The sequence below is a fragment of the Corythoichthys intestinalis genome, chromosome 5 (assembly GCF_030265065.1).
Source record: "Corythoichthys intestinalis isolate RoL2023-P3 chromosome 5, ASM3026506v1, whole genome shotgun sequence".
Classification (NCBI taxonomy): domain Eukaryota; kingdom Metazoa; phylum Chordata; class Actinopteri; order Syngnathiformes; family Syngnathidae; genus Corythoichthys; species Corythoichthys intestinalis.
Genome location: NC_080399.1, coordinates 37,521,009 through 37,546,137, shown reverse-complemented (window position 1 = coordinate 37,546,137; position 25,129 = coordinate 37,521,009). Strand labels below are relative to the sequence as shown.

Genomic DNA, 25,129 nt, shown 5'->3' with positions numbered 1-25,129 from the left:
GCAACCACTTGAATTTGTAATTCTAAAATCCAAAGTAACGTTGACTGCCACATCCTAACAATGCAGCAGCACCCCCCCCCCCAAAAAAAAAAACAAAAAACAAAACTAGAATGTCAGTGGCTATTTCCACAAATTGTGTAAAGCATCAACTTCAAGTATGCATTTTTCTTTTTTTAAAAAAAGTTCTGTATTTGGCAAAGATACAAATATTTTGGGTCTTGAGAGCCCACCTTGCTTGAAAACTATTTTTAATGTATTGTACGTCAATGAAAATGCAGACCATGAAAAAGACAAAAACGCCACTGTGCTGCTTTATTTGGCTAACGGCAGTCATTATGAATTTAGGTATTACAGTTGCATTTGTGATAAGAAGCCAATCAAGTTATAGGACAAGTCATGTAATCCTGATTCATGCTGGTCACAGATTTGTAGAAAAAAAAAAAAAAAAACTATTTGGCTTTGTTGTTGATAGTTTTGACCGAATTGTTTCAAACTGAAAAAGCAAGAAAATTGGTAGTCATATCAGGTAGAAAAAAAAAACAATAAATAAGACTTGAAGTTTAAAGAGTGGGGAAAATAAATAGTTATACTGTGTTCTGCAACACGCTGTTTTTCTGTGAAAGAAGTGTGGCTGTTAAGCCAGCGAATTATCCCAGCAGCAGTCCTGACAGGGCATTCAAGTCTCTCATGTAAGGGTTATCTTTGAGGATGCGGTCAATCTGTTGGTTCTGCTCAGGGAAAATCAAGCACAGCTGCCTCTTCAGCTCGGATGTCTCCCCTGGCGAACGCTGTGGAGGGGGCGACCGAGAAGGAGAGGCGGCACGGTGGCGGCCTGGGTGGGAATGGGGAGGCTGGGGTGCGACGTCTGGGGTCCAAGGAGCTGAGTGAAGAGCCTGCACGTAGACTGGATTTTGCTGGTGAATGGACGGATGCAGGTCCGGAGGTCTGCGAGGGGGAGGAGTGATGGGAAGATGCCTGGATGAGCAAGGAGAAGGAAAGAGGGAGAGACTAAATATTCATAGAGTATATTAAGAATGCACAATTTAACTTTAAGGTGCCATAGGGGTGGGAAATATGGCAAAAAGATCATACTACAATTAAAAAAACAAAAACAAATCACAATTGAGATTTTAATCACAATTTAAAAAAATAAAAAATAAATTTTTAGACGAAGGCTAGTTCATACCGCAGGTCTCAATACACAAATCTGATTTTTTTATCAAATCAGTTTTTTTGGCGTGCCCGTTCAGACTGCCTTTATCCATTGAGCCCGTGCAAGTATCACACATGCGCACTAATTAGCAGTCCAAAATGCGTTGAGGAAATCGACCCGCATGCGCAGGAGCATCAAAACAAATGACCACACATACTGGCTCAACGTCAAAGGTAATCATATTTTGATTTCCAAAAAGACACAAATAACAGACATAAAAAAAAAATCGCCGTTTAGTCTTATATTAAAAGTTTTTATGGATCGATAGCATGCACGCACTCTCCGTGCATGACACACACATATACGGACAGTTTGCCCCGACTCTCGGCCGTGTAAGCAATCTTGAAACATTGCTCATATGAAGCAGAGAGAAAACAGAGCATTCTCAGGCTTATCCTCAACCTATTTTATTTTTTTATGACTGTTGTCAAGCCGACACTTCCCCAAAAGCCGTGTTCAAGGCAAGCTAGGCGCTAACCCACATCTGCACCGCAACCGTAGCGCTGTTTCTCTCGCTCTTTGATGACGTAATTGCTGCATGAATTCAGATTTGGGAGACTTGACAGTTCAGACTGCCACGACATTCTGGAAAAATGTGGCCCAGATCGGATTTAAACCACATAAACAAGTGACCCAGATCAGATTTAAAATAGTCCACTTCTATACGACTTGTCCCATTCGGACCATCAAGTTAATGCCTCACTCGAGTCGGGAAAAACACGAAAAATTCGGATTCGTGCATTAGGACCTGCAGTATGAACCTAGCCTAATTTTCATGTTACTATTTTCCTCATATAACACACATTTAAAAGGTATGTGAAACCCTAAAAGAAAAAACACATTTTAGCCAAATAAGCTTTCTAAATATGTTTTAGTTAGATTAAAACCTTTTTATCAATACATGCAATGAACGTAAAAAGCAATGAACTTTAACACATTTAACACTTTTGTTACATAAACCATAGATGTTTGTAACATAACAAAACACGAAATAAGTTATTTTAAAAGGGCCAAATAAAAATGCAAACTTAAGTTGTTGGGTGAGATTTTCTTGCTTTAGTACAATTTGTTTTTTGCTTGGTATCGCTTTTTTCACAACTCTAGCTATATGATCTTTTGAAGACAAAAATAAGCAAATTGGAATTGAAAAAATAAGCTATTTATGACAATAAAAACTTCAAACATGTTCAACGGAGGGTGCAAAAAAAAAAAAAAAAAGGTAAAAAAAAGCTTTGCATTCTCACCTTTGCAAATGTAGCATTGAGAGAATTGAGATGTAAATTAATTATAAAAATTATATAAAAATTTCAAACTAAATACAATGGCCCATAGATTTTTTTCCCCTTGTGATTTCAGACTAGTCTTCTGTCTGTGTCTCTCGCTCTCTCCGAGTTGGGAGGGGCCAGCCCCTTTGCTGGCAGAGCAGACATCGGGAGTTAAAGGGGAAGTTCTGAATTTTTCCCATTAGGCTTAATTTTTCTAGTTAGCTGGGGTTTAACTAGTCGGTGGAGTTGGTTTCAACAAATTCCGTGCAGTTTGTTAGTTATTTGTTAATTGCAGGGCTCTGGAGTGGCGAAGCTAGCACAAGTCAATGGTGCTTGCTTTCCAATAAAAACGATATTAACAGATTTAACAGTCAAATTCAAAATGCAGATCACTGTTCGAAATAACAATGCGGCCAAAACAATGTCACACCAAACTGTCATAATTCATTTTACTTTCTAAACCGATGTGATATCACTACTCCCAGCTTTCCTAGACAGCCAGTTCTCTGCAGAGCTGCTGGATTACAAATGTTGCTTTTTATAATACAACTGTTGACTTGAAATGGTAACTTTTGATAACTTTATCCAGACAACATAGTATTGATTGCATTGGTCATCAGCAATTCTCATGCGCACATATATTGTTTTTTATTGGCCTGCAAGCAAGCACAATTAAGTCGCGCTATCTTAACCACTCCGGAGCCCTACAACTAACAAATAACTAACAAACTGCACGGAATTTGTTGAAACCAAATCCACCGACTAATTAACCCCCCACTACCTCGGAAATTAAGCCTAACGCCAAAATTTCTGAACGTCGCCTTTAATGAGCATTCTCTCCTAACAGCTCAGAGGCTCTAAAGCCAGTCTGCGTCACGTTTCATGTGTCCAAGATCAGAGTATCAATTAACGGTCAGACGGGGCAGTGGTTCCACACATGCGCTCATCAAATAGAGCAAGAGCAATAGGTTCCCGCCCCCTATAGATGATTTAACAATATTTCAGCTTAATGAGATCATCAACATGTTAATAATCTAATATCGTCCTATCGCACACTCCTAGGCTGCCATGATTAAGGCTCCGTCTACACTAGGAAGGATAATGGCCTCAAACGTGTAATTAGCTGGACTATACAGCATGCAACTACACTAGTATGCCTGTTATCCGGAGTAGTTGTTATACGGAAAAAGTAGGCGGGTAATGTTACCCGCAGCCTACGCGTCGCCTAATATGGATTGTTGTCATTGTACAACATTCGGATACTTGGGAAGGGACGTCATACCGTCACCGTTTTTAGTGCGGCATGACAGCATCGTAAACAATGGAGGCGGACGATCATGACGCGGGATTCCTGCTCTTTTCCACAAATTTTTCTTGAACCTTCAAACTACGTCTCAATAAATAATATGCTTAAATTCGGCGCCCATTTGGGGTCCTCCCATCAGGGATGAGGTGGAGATGAGCATTTTTTTACAGAGCTCGTCTCCCGAGTTGTCTCCGATCAGCTACCTGCCGGGCTGGCCCCTCCCAACTCAATGCCGACCGAACATGAGCACCGTATATAAAAATGCGTAGAGGAAAATTAAACCTCAAAAAGTGACCTGCGTGGTACCCCCAGTCAAAGAGGTGCGCGTCAGTTTTTTTCCGCCAGTCATTTCTGCCTGTCAAAACTGTTGCCACTTCTGGGCTCGCCACTTTATGCACAAGCAGTCTTGGTTGCTGCTTCCAGGAAATACAGTCAGCACCACTCCATATGCTTCTATTTGTTATTTTCCAAGTGGTGAGAGTGCAACTGAGCATCGATTGTAACATCCCAAGTAATGATGTCAGGCTTCCGTTGTTTTCAATCACAACACGGCTCCTGCTCGTAAAAGTAGAGCGTGCTCTCCCTTCCACTTTCGCTCCTGTGTGATGCTTTTGATTGCGATCACGAAAAAAACAGTGATCACAAAATAATGACAATCTACAAGGTGTAGTAATATTTTGAAATTTGCCACGGGTTAGGAATGAGTTTCCGTTTCAGAGGTACACCGCGCAGGAGATGACGTAACACATGAGGCTTCTCCTTTTTACACATGCGTAGTTTGCGCAAATGCAGGCGTACCTTGCAGAAGCGGGGAGGCCCTTAAACGCACCTTAAACGAAGTGTGGACAGGTATAAAAATAGTCGGTAAAATACCCTGGAGAAAATTATCTGTCCTAGTGTAGACGTAGCCTAAATGTCTCCGATACCATCATATGAACAAACCTCAAAAACAGTGTGTGGAGTTTGTCATATTTTAGCAATCCGTTAAAGTTTTTCAATTGAGGAAGAACACACCTGTTGATTTTTCGAAGGAACAAGTCCAGGTGAGGTCCCTTTTTCCCCAAAGGGTCATCAGGGATCATGAAGTGGTCTTCAACAAAGGTAAACTGCAGTAACCTGTCATTACATTTATTTTTAATTTCAGAGTCAAATTAAAGTTGAATATTTTTATCTTTTTTTTTGAAATCGTATCAAATGACCAATTACCTCTCTTGAATGATCCTGCGCCACATGTCTGAAGTGTTGACAAAGTCTCTCAGGTTGTCGTTTGTCACAATGATGCCATCAGTTTTTTCAGCTAAGTGGAGCAGGAATCTATTGGAACATATTAGGCATTCATGATGTCCTTTGTCATTGGAGACAATTTTCTGATCCCACCCATCTTTCGCTAGCCATAATTATGGTTGGCTACAGAGACCCGGTACTAATTTTCAAAGCAACCTGTGGTAACCAGACCGAATAAAAACAAACATTTCGGTGCCTGAGTTTTCTTTTAACTATTGTATTGTCCATTGACAGCTTGCTTGTAATCGTAGTGCTTTGTCGGCCCCTATTGGCGCTTTTCTCAAGCTAAATTGTTAAACTGTAGCTTGTTCTGTAGATATAATCTTGAGTTCCTAGTGTCTGCCGCCTTTATTAATAGACGACCTAACTTTGAAAGCTATTGTATAACTGCAGTTCCTACCATTGCCTCTTGCTCTCTGTGCCTCAGACAAGCATCGCTTGAGGGTTATATTCTGCCTATGTACCATGTAACCAGATTGTGGAATTTAAATTTTGCTTTGATAAGATTTACAGTAAAGTTACAGTAACGTTGCCTTTAAGTTTTGCTCTGATCTTCAAATAAACACTTTGCGGATAGTTTAAATTTGTGTGACATGGAAAATGAATGAATGAATTTCATGTCGTTTTAGTTTTAAAAATGAAGTGCTCTTATCAAGAGAACAAAGACAATAAATAGCAAAGCCTACCTAATAGTTTTCATAATTTTGTAAGATTCACTCTAAATTGTAATCAATTTGGCACTGTAAATTAAAGTGTAGTTTGTGGTACTCTAACACTAACAGTTAGCTCATAATGATAATCACTAGAAAAGCATAAATTTGAAGCACAAATAAAACATATTTCTATATTTATATATCCGACCAACTAACTAATTATACAAATTTCACACACATAACACAGCATTTACACATGTGTAGTCTGTGTTTGGCTCATGACATGGGAGCGGCAGCCATACTTGAGCTGTTTCCCTTTCGTGTAAACGACATCCAGTTTGCCTTTCACAATTGAACGTAACTTTACGCTTATAAATAAATTAGGTCTGTAAACAGACGTACAAAAATACATCTTAAATGACTCATCGGGAACCATATCAATAATTAAATTTTTTTTTTTTTTTAAAGTTGTCAAGTTGGGACCGTCAATCAAAGTGTAATGTTTGTTGACAAAGCTTGTGTGTGTGTGGGTTTTTTTAAAGCATCGATTCAATAACATTTTAGGCAAGGGAACCGTTTTAACAAGTACTGATGATTCGTAACCGGTGTCGGATAAAAACCCAACCTATAATATATATATATATATAATGTATCAAGACTCCAACTGCGTAAGTATCATTTCCTGCTCAATGTGTGAAGTGTTCCAGTATGAAATGTTAGATCAAAATTGTGTGCTTTTAGTCTGCACCTGTCATCATGTGAGGCTATCCTTTGCCCACAGACTTCTCTGGACGGCGTGAAAGACAGCAAACGAAGGTCTTCAAGTTGATTTAAAAAATGTTGCTCTGCAAAATGAAATGAATACATTGAATTATAAAAAATCCAGTCACACAAGAAAAAAAACACTATCACCCCTGAGAGGATCAAATGATTCATTAGTGTGAAGCTTTTAGTCAATTTCAAGCATATTCATGCACGCTATGCAGTGAAAAGCAAAAGTATTTGAACACCCTGCGATATGGTGATTATGGGCACTTTCACGTTACACCAAGAGGACTAGGGTGCGATTGAAGAGCTACCTCGCAAAACAATACTTGCAAATGACTTGTTGAAAAGGTTCACCATTCACACTGGGCCAACCAAACTTTCCGGGTAGCATCACGGGACGCTGCACGTAATATATCATAAATTAAGTTGCCGCTCAGCAGCCAATGGCAGGGTCGCTCCCTCCTTGCTCGAAGCTGAGCGAACCGGAGTATATACAAAATGTATAAGGTAAAATTAAAGGGAATCGTGTTGTTACACAGGCGTGCCATCGCTATCACTTTCGTGACTTTTTTGACTGTCAAATTGTCGCCAATTCCAGGAGCGCGAAACTGGCCGCCCCAAGAGGCTCCAGCTGTCTCGGCCACTGTAACTCTCACATGGTGTGTTCAGGAACAGCATGCAAAACACAACCACTACATTAAAACCCAATTCTGTGTATCAAATGCAACTGCTTAGCGCAGCACAACAACATTTGGCAATAGAAAATCGTCTGTCATCTTGCCATTGTTAGTTTTGAATAGCATGCACGCTGTACTTAAGCTTCCAAGGATGCCCAGCCTGGAGCATCACAGCTACAGGCTGTGACGTTGCTCATAAAATAATTAAATTTGTTTTACTGTCTGACGTCAAATCATCCTAAACCTCTCCTGTTTCGGGTCAGTCAGTTTTACCAAACTTAAACAATAATGTGAGAGAATTTGTTAGAATATTTTACACTATTCACGTCAACGTCAAAAGTTTACATACAGAAAAGTACAACATCTTTAGAAAACATGTGGAAGTCCAGATGACGATGTCATGATAGGTTAACTGACACCATTCGAGCTAAATGACGGCACACCACGGAATGTATTTGAGGCCACACCACAAAAACTGCTCGCTGCTTCCTTGTTTGAAATCATGGGAGAAAAAAAAAGTCGTCCAGAATATCAGAGAGAATCGTCAAGTTCATCCTTGGGTGAAATTTATAGCTGCTTGAAGTATAAACATCATGGGAATGTCCAGCCATCCAAGAAGAGATTTCCTGGATTTTTCTTTTTAATATTGTTTCTCACTTTAGAAATGCACAATGTGATGTGAATTTCAGACATCTCCGTAATGTTTAAGTTGGTGAACTTACCAAATTGCAGGGTGTTCAAATCCTTGTATTTATCACTGTACAAGTCATGAATACCTGTTGTGAAGGGGTCTCTCTTCTGACGCCACTGCGGAACAAATACTGTGATCTCTCTGTGGCCCAGCTTCCAAAATGTCTCCACTGCGAGTGCAATGCCTCGACAGGAAAAGAACCGATGTAAGCCGTGACTAAAGAGATGGAGAAAAAAAACACGGCTTAAGAGATGGAGAAACAAACCGATGAGAACAACAATCAATTTCAATGTGTGCACTCTAGTATCCACCAATCCATCCATTTTCTTATCTCAAATTACTTTAGGTTGTCCATGTTTACTTGAACAGAGAAAAAATACGTATTCTTTTAAATGGCAACAGGTTGATATGGAGGTTAATTGTGCTTTCTTCTTTCTAGTGGCACAACATTTATTTTTTTTCCTGTCTTTTCAATGATGATGACAGGTGATCAAGTGTATATGGGCGTTGGTTAATAAGTACTTTGAAATGAAAACCTAAAATCGGATCAATTATACTTATGTGCTGTGGAACAGTGGCTGGGAATCACAGATCTAGATAAAATTGTTTAGTTTGTATTGATCCGGTGGACAACATCACTGGCAATTATTGGAACTAAGACCATTAACTGAGAAATTTCTTCACTCACGCCATAGCCACATTGCTGCCATCTATGATTATGTGGCGCAGGTCTGGTCGTCCCGGCTCGTTAGGTAACTTCAGCTTATACGGAGTCTTCAAAGATTGGTGAAAACGAGCCAGACCCGTCACAGGGGGTGCCGGTGGGTTACTTGAGTGAGTATTCCTGGCTCCGCTGCCGTGAAAGCCCATATGCCCCAAGGTCTGGTAGGCAGAGGGCCTGCTTGTGAGAGGAACCAACTGTAGGGGATAATCAGGTACTATAAGTATGTTTTCCAGAAAAAATACTTTGAATAGGAAAGCTGATTGTAAACATGAAATATTTGATATGACATTTAAAAAAAAAAAAAATACAGAAAAGCCATGAAAATGTGCAAACCATTACATTGGGGGTGGAAGCCACAGAAGTGGTGCTGGCAGTCAGCCACTGGGGTGCACTGCGTAGAGCGGTCACATTCTCAACTTTCACCGATCCGCCCAAAGTCTGAGTTCCGCCTCTTGACAGGTGATCATCCCTTTGTGAAACGCTCCCACCCCCTCGTGCCAAATAGTCTGTTCTGGATCCCGTCTGGGTGTCGGCATGTGCCATCGTCACTCTTGATGCTCGAGTATTGGCAGTTTTGCCGTTTGTCCCGCCAGCATAACCCTCGTCATCGTCATCTTCAATGGTAATGACCTCGTAGTTCCCTGCTCCTCCTTGTGCACTGGAGCTTCTTTTGATGGTAATGGCCTATTTTGGGGTGGAAAATTGTATACTCTATGACAAAGTGCAACTATTAGAAGATTACTCTTCCAAGCAGAATGATTAGGCACAATCTTGCGGGTCTATCGTAGCTGACTGGGTTGCGAGCCAATCAAAGGTCATGTATAGGCAACCATTCAGTCAAACCTTTGGACAGTTTTCCATTAATGTCCTTCGGACAGTTTTCCATTAATGTAAGGTGGATGTTTTTGAAATCTGAGAGGAGGCCAGAATACAACATATCTCTCACATGCATGCGGAAAACATGCAAACTCCGCATATGAAAGCCAGAGCTGAAATCCGCCATGAACTGCGCCAACTGCAGCCAGATTACCCAATTGACCCAAATCCAAAGTCATGCCTTCAAGTGGAACTATCCATCCATTTTTAACATCATTTATCCAAGTTGAAAGGTGAGCTACACCCTGAACTGGTTGCCAGTGAATTACAGAGCACATAGAGATGGCCAACCATTTGCACTCACACTCATTGGCCAGATTTCCCAATTAAATCAAATCCAAAGTGGTGGCTTCAAGTGGAACTTTCCATCCATTTTATAATCACTTATCCAAGTCAAAAGGTGGGCTACACCTTGAACTGTTTGCCAGTCAATCACAGAGCACATGCAACCATTAACATTCACATTAATTGGCGTCGAAACCAAGCAAATGTTAGGGGGATTTAATTATTTTCCAAGATTTTTCTTGTCAAAACATGGCATTTAAACTGATAACATATTCATGGAATAACAAATAAACAAAAGAATTCCTTAGTTTTCATTCAACTCACTTTTTGCAATTCACAGGAATGTGAATGTGGTATGACAATACCAGAGAACAGATACCCTGTCTATTTAGCTCAACTATGGCCCGATAACATGATAATCTGAATTCAAAACTTTCTTCATAATATCATATTATCAAGCTCAAAAAGGTGGGCCAATTTTCTGTACATGATTCCACAAATGCAATTTTGGATTCCTTAAATAAAAACATTTTTCATTTAGTTGCCTTACAAGATTTATATTACCTGTTGAGTGGTGGATTCACTGCCACTGCACTGCCTCCGGTGACCAAGTCCATTAGTACTGGTGGAATTATTAGACTTAATTCTCTCTTTCGATGGCCCAGGCTCATGCTCCCTTTCGATGGCAAGCGAGGAGTTCACCGAGGAGTTCGACGGAAGATCGGAGGAGCACGCATTGTTCAATTTGGTTTCTTCTAATCCTCTTGTTTCTGCAGCACAACGGTTTGTTTCTGCCACAATTTTTTCAAGAATGAGAAAAGTGTCTTCTGTTTGTCCTGTATCCTTGATGACACGTTCCACTACCTCCTGCTGGTAGCCCATGGTTCTAAAAATAATGAATACAGATGTACATTAATGCAAAATTAAACTAAATTGTGATCATTCTTAAGACTGATGTTCACCTGAAGAAATTAACCAAACAACGCAAATTTGTTTCTGGGCTGACAGCCTCGCTTTCGTCAGCAAAACCCTCACAAGGGTCCAACCTCGTTGGACCAGCAACAGTGTTAGCTTTAGCTGTGTATGAGGAGATTGTGGATGAAGTAGATGCGTTTTTGGTTCGATAACCACTACTGGCCCCGATGCATTCTCTGACCCTGTGGCGCTCCCTATCCCGCGACCTTTCCGGGGACTCGTCCCGTCTCTCTAGAGAGTATTGTCTCTTTGTGTCCCGAGTTTCGCTCTCGGAAGAGCGCCGCTTGTGTGAGGGCCTGATTCCATTGATCAGAAGGGCCTCAACTCCCGAACAAGTGCCTCCTCCTGCTTTTCCTGCACCTTCACCAAAAGGCAGCCTGCGTGTCCCCTTGTCCTCAAAGCTGGTGTCCAGGATGCGAATAGAGAGCTCAGTCACAGGGGTGCTACTCTGTGAGCGGTCTTGCTCCAAGTCTGCCGTGCTGGAATGTAGGTTCTGATTCAAGACAGCCTGAAAAACAACCAAATATCAAAGTTTGTTTTCACATACTCGTGAACAGACAGCTTGATTAATGTATTAAGATGCGTGAAAGTGACATGGGAAATTTTTGTTCGCTTAGATGCCTAACAAAGCTGCAATCATTGTTGAAAAAATGTCACACTAACAAGCAAATTAGCTGCAATTTTCAAAGTTATTTTTTTAAGGAGGAAAGAAAGAGGAAAGAATAATCTGCAGTACAGTACGTAGAATATTTCCCCAAGCGTTTGTGTGTGTATGCATTTACAGGCACTTGTGTCTACTTCAAGGTTTAGTTAGGTACGCTAATGTGATATTGCCATGTTAACACGAAAGTAAATTGGTAAATGATTGATGTTCTCCTTGGTAAATTATTGATGTTCTCCTCATGATCATAAGTAAACTTTTTAAAGACTTCTGGAGTGAGAGCCTTTTACTTCTAAAAAATAAAACGCGTTCGCTCCCCTGACACTAACATAAAATCATATTGTTGTCTTCACATTTTTAAGTCTTTAAAATATGAATTTAAGACATTTCAATGCCAATCAAGGCTGTATTTTTCAAATAATGAATTCAATGGCTTCCAAGACTTTTCAAGGATCTGCGGGATTCACCTAATTAAAATACACAAGCTGGCAAGCATAGTTACATAAAAGAGGACATAACGTAGAACACGTGATTTGCTGCCACTTCCTTCTTCCTTAATCATGATGCATGAATAAGCAATTAAAAGGGAAGTCCCCCCTCTTTTTCCCTAGTGTTTTACTGTAAATGATGCAGTGTTAATCTTAGGGGCCATTTAAAAGAGAGTGGCAACAGGGGAAAAGCACAAGAAACTTTCCCAGGTGTCCATATCTTCAGACAGAGTAAGTGTTTTACTGGGCTAGAACTGCAAATATTAGAGAACTTTCAGAGTGAAAATCTGACTCAACCCTGTCGTCGCCGTCTAAACAGTTGAAAACGCAAAACTGATTTGATGGCAACTGTCTCCCATACTCCGGAACAGGTAGCGGTAATGCTCCAATATATGTTCGCTAGTGAAGGGGAATATACTTATGATGTTGTGAACCAGTTCAAAACATGGGTTCATCTAACAAGCTACTTTCCCTAGCAGGGGTTAAAGCTCCCAGGACTCAAGTCAACAAATCGCAGTCATTTAGAGCCGAGAAGAACATTTCAGCACATCCATGACATGGAAAGGAAGAGGAAGTAGCAGAAGAGTTACATGCAGAAATCAAGCTTTGGTGGTGCTGCCACTAGTGATGCACGATAATACATTTTTCAACCGATACCGATAATTTCCTCCTCATTCCAACCGATAACTGATGATGTCAAGCCGATAATTCCGATATCGATATCCGATAATAAGATTTATGTAAAATTTTTAAAAATAGACATAAAAAATATTACTGTGCAAAAATATAATTTATTGCTTTTTTTCAACATAAAATATGAACAAGTAGTCAGTTCCAACATCTAAATAATGACAGATAGTCTGACATTGTGTAATGGTAAACTTTGGCATCAATTACTTACAGAGTAAATACCCAAGTTACACAAAAATGCCTTTAAAAGTAAGCAATTCCTAACATATATAACATTACTACACTGCAAAACACACATCTCCTTAAAACCATGGGCGGACTGGTAATCTATGGCTTCTGGAGGATCACAGAACGGCCGGTGCCCTGGACGGCCGGCGGCCGCCATTCATTATTCATCACTGCTTTTATCCCCCTATCCTCATATTATCTACAGTTCGCATCCAATCCGACAGGTGGCAGCAATGCGCCTGGCTGTTCACCACCAATCTGATAGAAGAATGAAGAAAGCACAGAGTAGCCTTCATTGGTTCCTTGTGGAAGCAAAATAGCAACGAGTGTTAATGCACAATATGGGTGGTGGTGGCAAAAAAAGAAAAGAGAAGGGTGGTACCGAGAAGGTTAGGGAGAAAAATTTAAAGAAACTGGAGAGCGAAGCATTAAAATGTCATAAGTTGACAAATATTTTCACAAGCAGCAGTCTGGCTACAACGGCCACGTCGGGTAACAACTGCCCAGCCCTTGTCGATGGTGAGAGTGGGAGCGGCAGCTGCTCTGACGTGCAGCCGGTGCAGGGAGAGAGAAAAGAAGAGGGAGGGGGTAATGATAAACTGGTGGAAGTTCCCCAGACAAGCGCAGAGCAAGTAAGTAGGGATGAAAAATGTTACTTTATAATGGCAATTGTTATCCGCCAGGTAGCTATATTTTAAATGAAATAAATGACAATTAAAGGGTTAGTGCCAGCTAGTCCATGTACCAGTTTGAAATCGTGTCAAGTTACAGTATGCTAGTCCTACTATCCCTCTCCTGAGAAAAAATATTTTAGCTGTAAAAAAATGTATGCACACGCAGCAGCAATATTATTTCAGAAGATATATAAAATATTGATGAAATAAATGGTTTTACTTTAAAGTTTATGTAGCTAAATTGATATAATATACTATATCTGTAATCATTTATATATCGGGGTTTTTTTCTGGTTAACACTTTCCAATGAAGGTTATGTATAAAGGATTTGTCTTGAAATGTTTATTGTATTTTCATTGAAATGGATTATTTGTGTGGCAAGATTAATTATGGCATAAACAATGAAGTCATTTTATAGACACTGGGGATAGGTGCTATTATAATCAATTGGATACATAAAACTTGCTTTAAAAAAAAAAAAAAAAATTGTTTATTCAGGTTGATCATAGAGCTAGGGCAGTAGATGAATCCCAATTCCAGTTCATCCTTGCAGTACTTTGAGCACCCCAAATCAGACAGTCACAGTCTTGACACATTTTTTAATTACCACCCTCAGAAGACAAAACACCGACTGTACAAAGAGTATTCATACGCAAAGATGGCACAGATAGAAAACGGCTAGCATACTGTGAAGAAAATCATAAACTATATTGTATATGTACAGTAATGCAATGTGAAGTTCTTCATAGCTGCTTCATTTTTCTCTCAAAGTGCACGAAATTCATGCATTTTACAATAAAATGTAAAAAAAATAAATAAAATTCTCCCGGGGGGCATGCCCCCAGACCCCTCCTGAAGATGGCACAGATAGAAAACGGCTAACATACTGCGAAGAAAATCATAAACTATATTGTATATGTATAAGAATTAAAGTTGCACCGATACCGATACCAGTATCGGCAGGGGGCGCCGATCCGGCCCGAATTGGTGGTATCGGTATCGACGAGTACCAACATTTAGGGCGCCGATACCATCTACTGGCATCACTTGAACGCATATGTACTGTCCTCCCCACGTGAGCTAACTTCCTAAATCCCGATGCATGACATCTGTATGTCTTTGTCTCGAATTTACCAAACGAAATTAATACAGTGATACCTCAGCTCACGAACATAATTGGTTCCCAGAAAGTGTGTGTAAGGCGAAAAGTTCGTCTTCCGAACATTTATTTCCCATAAGAAACCATTAAAATGAGAATAATCCGTTCCCAGGTCCCCATAAAACATAATTTTCTACTAAATAAGCCTTAAAACTACACAAAAATATACCTTATTTTATGTATAATAAATGTGCTATTGTATTATAATTAAAGAAATAAACTGTACTGTATAATAAAAGTCGTTTTATTTACCTTTGTGATGGTAGTTGATGGCTTGATGGAATGGAGTGGGAGGGAGTTACTGTTTGGAAGGAGAGTTTTACCGGCAAAGTGCGCAGTTAGCGTAGACTCCACTGCTGTGCCCCCCACATGCTTTTGGTTGTTAATAAAAGTGCCCACAAAAAGCCATCCGACGCCTCTGGGTGTTTGTATGCACGCCGCCTCCTTTCTGGAGAGGAAATCGGGCGAACCGAAGACAACCGACGACAACGAGCCAACGTGACTCGCCGGTCCACTTCTCACTACGGTGGGAAGCTGAAAGCACCGCCAATTACCAGTCGAGGGCGAATTGGTAACACGAGTCACCTTCCATAAGGACTGTAGGTAACTCTTTTTCGGTCCCATAATAGCAAAAGTACACTCAATATGGTCCAAAATGTCTATCAAACACAAACCACGTCCGCACTCAACGAAAGTGAGGGGACGAACTGGGACGCCGTGAGTGTGCGTCAGCTTCTCGTGGCGCTTTTCGACCGCGTGAATTGGTTCGTCCGCCGAAAACTAGTTCGTCAGCAGAGACTATATGCTCGCGAATGTAATGTTCTTGAGGCGAAAAGTTCGTGAGCTTAAGCGTTCGTGAGCTGAGGTATCACTGTACCTTCATCATCAATATTAAGGATGTTCACTACAACGTATATGCGCTGCTTTTCTAACATGGCATTCACAAACGATTAGCTAACGTAAGCTAACGCCTGCTGTTATAGCGCCGATTGGATCAGAAAGGTTAAGACCGTGGGAGACTAAGCAAACTCATGGTTTCATGATGAACAATGAGTGGCAAATTAAGAGCGCCGTACTTCAAACTCGTCCTGTTTATGAAAGTCGATTGTCATATGCTGGTATTGTGCAGAAATGAGCAGAAGTGACTTCTGTGGCTAGAAAACACTCAAACGGCGCAGCGCGCACACTAGATATCATCAAATAGCAACCTGGATGTCCTATGTTAGATCCCATGCCAACTCTCGCGCACACACACTAGATATCTTCAAATAGCAACCTAGATGTGATACATTAGATCCCATGCCATTAGCTGCGTGAGCCCAGAGCGACGCGTAGTCCATATACTACATTGATGAATTAGAAACCGCCATGACTGAATGGAAGTTAAGCAGGCCAAATCAATCCATACCAGTGACTATAGATAATGCTGCAAATACTGTTAATACAGCACATGTTACAGATGGACTCGGACCACAAATAGGATGTTTTGCTTATATGGTAAATATAGCTGCTAAGAGAGCTGCAGCAATCAACAGTGTGCCCCACTTTATAAACAGTAAAGATTGTTCTCAGCACTTATATAAAAAATTTCTTCAGATCAGTAAGAAGTAAGCACATAAATATTATGCACTAAAATGCTTGTTTATATGATAGCACTGTTATTTTTGCTTGTTAGCAAAAAAAAAAAAAAAAAAACCTAAAGAATAATAACTGTTGTATTTTTGGTTTCAGAGCATTAAATGTATTGAATTGTATCGAAAATCGTGACTTAACTGTATCGTTGCATCCCTTATACGTATGTATGTATGTTTTTTTCTATTTTTTTGCAAACAGAGTGGTATTGGAATGGTATCGGTATCGGCCGATACTGCACAGCCAGGTATCTGTATCGGTATCGGGCCCAAAAAATGGTATCGGTGCAACACTAATAATAATGCAATGTGAAGTTCTTCATAGCCGCTTCATTTTTCTCTCAAAGTGCACGAAATTGATGCATTTTACAATAAAATGTAAAAAAAAAAAAAAAACCCTAGAGGGTCTGTGTTTCCCTTCGTACAGCAATTCTGGCTGGGCTGAGTCAAAGTCCAGGGCTGCTTTTTGGTCCCAGTCTGCCCCTGGAAAACTAGTCAGTTTTAAGTGTAAATCTATTGGAAATAAGTGAAATTATCTGCCAGCGCTACAAGTGTATTTCTTGGAAGAAAAATAGCTATCTGAGAATAATCTTAACAGCCTTATTTTAAGCAATACATTACTATACTTAATCCTAAAAATTTGGAAGAAGGAAAGATTTTGAATAATATTTGTGGCTACAAAATATTATTGTTATTTCATTACAACAGGAATGTGCATATTTAAATTGATAAGTGTTAATAAGTGCCAATAAGTTTTGATTATCTACTGTGACTGTAATTGAGCAAATAAGTTAAATAATTTGAAAAGTGATAGCTAATGTTATATGCTTTGTTGAACACTGTGAAAATGATTAACTCAAAAGAGCGAGATGTCATGTACCCATTCTGCAGCACTTTGTTTACATTTGCGGCACTCACGACATTTGCTTTACAGCAGCTAAACTGATACACGGCAGTATTATTTGGACAGAGTTGGAGCTCGCATCCCCGTGCGTGTTGTTTTTTTGTCTGAGTTTTGTTAAGCCGAAAATAAAGGCAGCGTTACAAAGTCATCTGACCGCTCGTCATTTTACATACTGAATGCATTATTGACTGGCTGACTTCGTTTTCTGCATGTTTAAATGATCATCTAACCACTGCGCAGTCATGATAAGCTAGCTTACTGGACATCACTTGTCCAAATGTCCGTGGTGAAAATGATGTGATTGGCATGTTTTTCATGAAGACTGATGGTCGAATAAACGGCATTATTTTTTTATCCAGGGCTTTGGCTCTCGGGTCATTTCGGTAAAAAAAAATAGTGTCTCGTCTCGGCAGTGGCAGCTACGTTCGTACCAGATAATCCGCCCGCCCTGGCCGGTTCACCGCGGCGTATTCGGGGCCTGGCTCTGCTCGTACGCGGTGGGGGGAACGCTGGAGAAACCGGGGTGTTCGCCGGAGGTCCTGAAGCCGGGGAACCGGGTTCGGCCCCGCCTTGCTGTAGAGCGGCGGGCTCCGTCGGAAGACGGCTACTTGCTGACTATCGGTCTCCAGTCGTGCCGGTGTTTAGCCTTAGATGCGAGTTTACCACCCGCCTTGGGCTGCATTCTCAAACAACCCGACTCTGTATCGTCACAAGCCCCGTAGTTTAACTTAGTTTGTTTACAATAGCTTTAGAATTCCCGCTAGCAGCAGCCTCGTATTCGTTCCCAAAATCTTTCTGATGGAGTTTTATATGGCTGATTGGTTAGTGGTTTTGAACGAGGACGCTTTCTTTCCGCCTCGTGGAACTTCTGCGGCGCATGTTTCGCAAATGGCGAGAGCGTCGTTTTTTTAGTAACAGCCGCCATAATATAAAACTGCTTCTTGTCATGTAACTCCGCCTCCTCAAACCCTCCTCCCTCGGGGCTTCAGAGAGGGGAGGGGTTGAGGAGGCGGCGTGCTGAATTCTTCGGTTGCGCACATTTGGAGGCTAAATCAAGTATACAATTATTGGTTGAATTTTTTTATTATCTGGATTATCTATGTCACGTCATAATTGCCATTATCAGCCGATAATTATCCGTGACCGATATTATCGTGTATCTTTAGCTGCCACCTAACCACTCCGCATGAAAACTACAAATTGGAAGTTGCAAACACTTACAACAAAACGCCACTTTTGCATTTTTGCTTCGGACCGTTGAGTAAATGCGGCCTTACTATGCGGAAGTAGAGAAATAGAAGGCAAGGATTGACATAAAAACACAAACCAGTGAGGGTGTGAGTGAGCTGGTAGGACTGTGAGCCAGTCCCAGTAATTCTTCTTTCAGTGCACTGGGCAGTAGAAGAAGCTCCATTGTATACTTATCGTCCCTTTCTTCCACAAATGACTTGAACTCTCGTTTCACCGCTTGCTCTTTGTCACTCATTAGACTCCGCTTTTCCTGTATGAAAGAGTGTGGCAGAAGTTTGTAAATTAATCAGGCATTCTGACTTAAATTCTAACTCATTACAACAGCTTGTGTCAAAAAGAGTAGCATTGTATTAATATAGCTTTACTTGCAATCAAACTTCTTTTTAAACCCTCGTAAATTGTTGGATCCCAAGTTCACCTGGAAAAGTGCCACAAACTGCTGAACTCTGCTCTGTGCCATCACAACAGGCTCAGCACGGCCCAACAAGCGCAGACGTCCTGGCTCAGGAACCATGACCTCAGCACTTGTGTCCCGTATGAGTCTGTCCAGGAAGAGGCCTCTGGCTCCAGCGAAGATACAGTGCATATCCACCGGATAGTGCTCTTCTTTTTGCAGCTCTGGGTCACACAGCCCTCTTACATATTCCTGTAAAAGATCAACAGCATTAAGGAGAAATACTTTGTATTTTGTCACAATTTAAAAAGTTTCAAGACAACTAGCTATATTTTATGTCCAATTAAACAATGGATACATATATTACACTCAATAAATCAATTTGACACATTCTGGAATCACTTGATTTTGGGAGGGTTATTCTGTATTATGCAAAATTAAAGTATCCTTATACTATTACCAAGATTACCAAGTAAAAACGGAACTATTGTTTACAAAAATCATTGACACACCAATGCGTCATTGCAGGTTATGTATTGCAATGACTTTCGGTTTCACTGGAACACGTGAATTTGTTGTATCCAAGTTTCTGAACAGTCAGAGGCCAGGAGAGTCCCTTTGGGAAGCATTTCCAAAGGACCTTCGGCTGTCAGGCACGTCACACAAGGGGTGTCCGAGGTGCGTTAAATCAGGGGTCCCCAACGACCGGGCCGCGGACCGGTACCGGTCCGTGGCGCATTTGGTACCGGGCCGCGCAGAAATAATAAATAATTTATTAACGACCGCATTCTGGCCAATTGACTTTGGCCTGTGCCGCTTAACACACCAATATCCCTGTCTACTCTAGATATACAACTACAGGATAGGAGGTCGTCATAGAAATGCATTGATTGGGCTGTTAGCACTAAATCTCGTTTTGTATATCTATGCGCGCTTGGACTCGATAATCACGTATGACGTAGGTCGTCGCCAATCACATTTCTTCCTGGAAATAATTAGCCCCCACACTAGAATGACTGAATAACAGACGTCTTTGGACAGACTTTTTACGGGGAAAAGGGAACCTGACAAGTCAAAAGATGTGCCTACAACCTCGAAGAAAACAAAATTTATGCTACTTCCCAATCACTAAAGACCCACGAACTGCGAAGGAGTGAATTCGTGACCCGTATGTGAATAAACTGAGTGATTCGAGCATGTCTGTGGAACAGGAATATGAGCTTGTAGAGATCACAAATCACGGCGACTTAAACGTACATTTGAGACAACAACTCCCCCGAAGTTCTGGATTAAAGTCATTTCGGAATATCCTGACATCGCTAGGAGCGCGCTGAAAACTGCTACAATTTCCAACATCGTGTATTTGTGATGCTAGCTTCTCTCACTCTCCCATCTCGAGACCATCTCGTCTCAACGAAACAAACTCAGGCCTCCCACTGATTCAGCGGGTGAGTTGTATTTTTTCCCTGCACTTAACACGACGGGGCTAAAAACAAATGCTATTTTATATTTGCTGTATCTTTCTGCCGCACATTGCCGATGTTCTGACAAAGTTGGCATGCGCCTAACGTTAAAAAGGACCGCGAATGCAGCGATTCCAAAGTCCACACTACAAACTTTCTTTAAAGAAAGGAATATTAACTTACGTTTGCCATGTTAGGTGCACACAACAACTGCATGTAGCCCTCTCACTTAACGACTTCGCCGTGTCGTTAAGCATTAGTTTACGCCACTTCCGTGTTGCACATGTATGTTTATGATGTAAATAGTTTTTTTTAGCACCATTGGATAACATTAAGAGTCCAACTGAATATAAAAAAAGGGTTTTTTTTCACCGCCACAAAAGCTTTGGGAGCAAAATTTTATAAGGGTGCAAAATTTGACAGGACACCGGTCCGTGACAAAAAAAGACCCAAATCACACCAGTCCGTGGTGCAAAAAAGGTTGGGGACCCCTGCGTTAAATTATTCACGTATTGTCCCAAGATCGATAAATCTTATTGAATTTGAAGGCCAGTTTTATTTTCCTAACAAAAATATATCGTGAGCTTGTTGGTGAAAATTTGATCACCTTCATCCCCTCCAAGAATTGAATCGATTGCTGGTTTCTGTATCAGTAAGCCTAGTACCAAAATACAACAAATCCAATGCAATACAAGCAATGTTCTGCTAAGAAATCCAACATATGCTGGTTTCTGTACCAGCAAGAGTGGTACCAAAACACAGAAAACCCAGTACAGAAACCAGCATGTGTTGGATTTCTTAACAGGCCCTAAATTAACAAATATATTAACTTGTTGAGACTCAACTGTCAGAGAAGTGCAGTAAAACGCGTGTACACACAAGCATACTCACAAAACGGAGAAACTGCTTGGCAAACCAGGCAAAAGCTCCAGCTGCTAGCAGCCATTGAGCTTTTAGACCCAACCGTTCAACCAACCAGAAAATACATGCTCACACTGGGTTCACATTAGCCCGCTGGTGGTTCAAGGTAATCGAAATAAAGACCTGACCTTTGCTTTAGAAACGTCGTCAGCGTTTCCTCTGAGCTGTAGCCATATCTGACGCGGAGCCGTGCTACCGTGCGCTTGTCCCGTGTAGTCCAATAGCCCGATAATGGTAAACGTCACTTTGAAAACGTGCTCCACTCTCGGTCGGGCACATTTCAGCTCGGATTCCTTATTCTCCAGGACAGTGAACTCATCTGTGACGGTGTCTTGATGCTGCCTCGCGACCGAAGTGGTGGCCCTACTGGTCGGTTGCTCGACGTACGCGAGCTCGGTGACTTGATTTTTACCAAGAAGGGGCCGCGTTGTTGACATAGCCACTCTCCGTGATGGCGTCGCCTCGGACAAGCACGTCTTTATAATCCAACCTGTTGGCGTTGCGGGGACACTCTGGCGTCTACATTATATGTTCGGTAAGTAATACGCGGCGACAGAGCGAGGTTTATAACGTCTAATATAAAGAACACCACGGTCAGACTAGCTAAGAAGTCGGAAGCAATGAATGACGTACGCGGAAAGTCCCACTTATTACGTCATCAAAGGCCGACAGTTGAGTGTACAACAACTAATCTGAAAAATTAAAAAAACAATTTGATAATATTATAACAAACCATATAATATTTTTGGTTCCATTACATATCCTCAAATCCCGGCAGTCTAACCACAAGCTTGTTTTTTAATGTCTGTTTGAAAATGAATCAAAACAATATAAAGTCGATTTAATATCCCTCGAACTTTAAAACTCATAAAACTAAATGTATGTGCAATATTTACTATACTAGTGTTGTGTTAATTGTATAATTATGTTCGGAAAAAATAAGTATAATAAAATAAAAACCCATTCATCTCTTCAGTGGTCACACCGGTGGCCAATGGGGTTGTGCAAAACCTGACCTTTTTACGATGTAGAAAGCAGTAGATGCTACGACTTTTTTGTGAATAGTTGTTCATTCGTTAATCTTTTGTTTCTCTGTTACGCAATGTTTGGTGTGTTTATACCCCCTGGCATATTTGTGTTTGTATTTTTTTGTTTTGTTGGTTTATTAGTGTTGTCTGTAATTTTTGTGTTTGTAAAATAAAAAAAAAAAAAAAAAAAAATTTTAAATGTCGGTTTTATGTCAAGGTAGGATGTTTTTTTTCTACTCAAATGTCTGAAAACTTGCTGTGTTAACCGAGTCCTGACTCCAGACCCATTTGCTCCACTGTTGTAATGTTTTCATTCCTGCAAAACAATACATTGAGTAACTATAGCCTACATATTACGAATGGCAAAGATCTATTTAATTATGGAACGCGTAATAACAAGAGCATATTAATTCAATAGGCTCATATCGTTCAGTAACAAAATGTAACCAATAACCAAAGACTCACCTAATTAAGTTTAAAAAAAAAAAAAGGTATGGAATCTACAAAAAAATCCTGTCTATTTTATATAATGGCCATGTTGCTAATTTCCTTTTTTAAATCCAAGAGCCACATGGCAATCCTGGGTTTTGTTGAGGGAACTCAGCGATTTATGCTCATATTTTTAATTCAACTGCTGAAACTGGATGAAAGCTAAAGACACATACAAATACAAATGAAATGATTTTGGCTTTGCTAACATGTATTTTGATATCTATATCTTAGGGTGACCAAAAGTCCTCTTTTGCCCGGACAAGTCCTACTTTCACGTAGTATCCTCGTTGTCCGGGCGGGTTTTATAAATTCATAAAAATGTCCGGTTTTTATGATTTTTCACGAGACCAATTTGAAGAGAATCCCTCCGGCCACTGGGTGGCAGCGCCTGCCTGCGATGACTTGTCTCCTAGTAGTAGGGAGGGAAGGAGTAGTTCTTGTTTTTATTGGCAGTGTACACCTATCATGAGGCATTACCGCCATCTACTGGGTTGACGATTTGGCCACAACGCCTGAAGTTTTTTACGATAAATACGTATATAATGGCAACTGCTGACTTCTGTCGGAGCTTTGACTGTAAAATCCCGTTTGGTGTTGCATCGTTGCGCTGCCGATGATTGTAATCTTTTATAGCAAAGTTTGATTTTTGCCTCAGCTAGCTATCAGTAAGCTAAACCGCGCTAGGCATTATGGGAAACGTAGTTTTGAACTGCTACGTTTGGAAACATGCTGGTTGAATAGTTTGTCAGTTTATTTCGGTTTTTGTTTGTGCAATCTAGACCATTGAATGAGAATATCAATTGAATGGGAATAACAATTTGTCAAGGACAATTGTCGTGGTAGTAATTTATAAAAATGTTTAGTTGGCACCAGTGTTGTTAATCTTACTGAAAAAAAGTAATTAATTATAGTTACAAATTACTTCTCCCAAAAAGTAATTGCGTTAGTAACTCAATTACCTGAATGTAAGAGTAATTAGTTACTTGGCAAAGTAATTGGTGATAATTACTTTTTTTTTTTTTCCCCTCAAAAAAAAAAAAAAAAAAAAAAAAAAACCATTGGCCACACTATGTGAAGTTTTTTGTGAAGGTTTTTGGTACAATTGGCCCGAGCCCAATTCTTTACCCTAATTTACCCTTTACCCTGAATCAACTGTAAAAAGTTGTTAAAATTGCTCCCATTATTGCATTTGTTCCCTTCTCTCTACTTTCGACATATGAAAGTTTTAAAACTGTTTCATCATTTAAAGATAGATTCAAGTCAAGATTTTGCCGATTTAGAAGTATTTATATAAAAAGATTAAAAAAAGATAAAAAGTTACTTAGGTTCGCTAGGAAGGTTCTCTACAACAGAGCCGTCCTAAAAAGTCTACTGCTTTAAGATGGCGGCTGTCTACTAACGCATTTAGTGCCATGCAGTGTTGTTAATTTTACTTTAAAAAAGTAATTAATTACAGTTACAAATTACTTCTCCCAAAAAGTAATTGCGTTAGTAACTCAGTTACCTGAATGTAAGCGTAATTAGTTACTTGGCAAAGTAACTAGTGATATGTTTTTTTCTTTTAAAAAAAAAAAAAAAAACACACACACAGGTCACACAATGTGAAGCTTAAAGTGTTTGGGGGACAATTGGCCCTAGCCCAATTCTTTACCCTCCACTTAACTAGACACAAGGGTATTGCGATAACTAGCTAGTAACCTTTGCTATGTGTGGAAGTCATTTAAAGTTGTGAATCAATCGTTAAAGTTGTTAAAATTTCTCCCGTTATTGCATTAGTTCCCTCCTGTCTACTTTAAACATGTGTAAGTTTTAAAACTGTTTCATCATTTAAAGATAGATTTAAGTTAAGATTTTGCCGATTTAGGAGCATTTTAGATTTTAAAAAATTACTTAGGTTCGCTAGGAAGGATCTCTACATCAGGGCCTTCCTGAGAGGTCTACTGCTTTAAGATGGCGGCTGTTTACAAACGCATGTAGTCCTTAAAACATGTTGGCAGTGCAGCAGTGTCTATCTTTGCATCTAGTTCTATAATATGATATCTACCGTGTCATGTGGGCGTAGTTTGTCGGCTATGGCTGCAGTCAGGTATTATTGGAGCCACCTAGCATCGCGGTTGCAACGGCGTTTTCCCCACTCCTGCTCTGCTCTCGTCCCCGTGAGTCCGTTTCTCTCAGACTTTTTTTTATTCAACCAACTTAGTAACGCATAGTAACGCACGCCTTTCCCGCCTCAGTAACGGTAACGGCGTTGCCAAGATGAGAAAAGTAATTAATTAGATTACTCATTACTGAAAAAAATAACGCCGTTAGTAACGCCGTTATATTGTAACGCCGTTATTAACAACACTGGTTGGCACATAGCCTACTGTGTGTATGTGTATTGACTGGACTACATTTCCATGGGTCTGCATTATATATATATATATA

General features: G+C 40.3%; 1 protein-coding gene across 3 annotated transcripts; it reads right to left on the bottom strand.

Moving 5' to 3' along the window:
* Window positions 1-284: 284 nt before the first annotated feature.
* Window positions 285-21,830, bottom strand: n4bp1 (nedd4 binding protein 1). Of its 3 annotated transcripts, none has more exons than XM_057836575.1 (12): window positions 21,311-21,830; window positions 18,823-19,050; window positions 18,481-18,654; window positions 10,705-11,225; window positions 10,307-10,628; window positions 8,915-9,265; window positions 8,546-8,775; window positions 7,943-8,073; window positions 6,470-6,566; window positions 4,991-5,098; window positions 4,799-4,900; window positions 285-975 (listed from the first exon to the last, which is right to left on the bottom strand). In XM_057836575.1, exons 1-12 carry the CDS (start codon window positions 21,617-21,619, stop codon window positions 648-650), a joined length of 2,901 nt encoding a protein of 966 aa, XP_057692558.1. In that variant the 5' UTR covers window positions 21,620-21,830; the 3' UTR covers window positions 285-647. The 3 variants fall into 3 exon arrangements, with proteins under 3 accessions (XP_057692558.1, XP_057692559.1, XP_057692560.1); XM_057836576.1 differs by having other exon boundaries at window positions 8,921-9,265; window positions 21,311-21,829; XM_057836577.1 differs by lacking the exon at window positions 8,915-9,265.
* Between the last annotated feature and the right edge of the window lie 3,299 nt (window positions 21,831-25,129).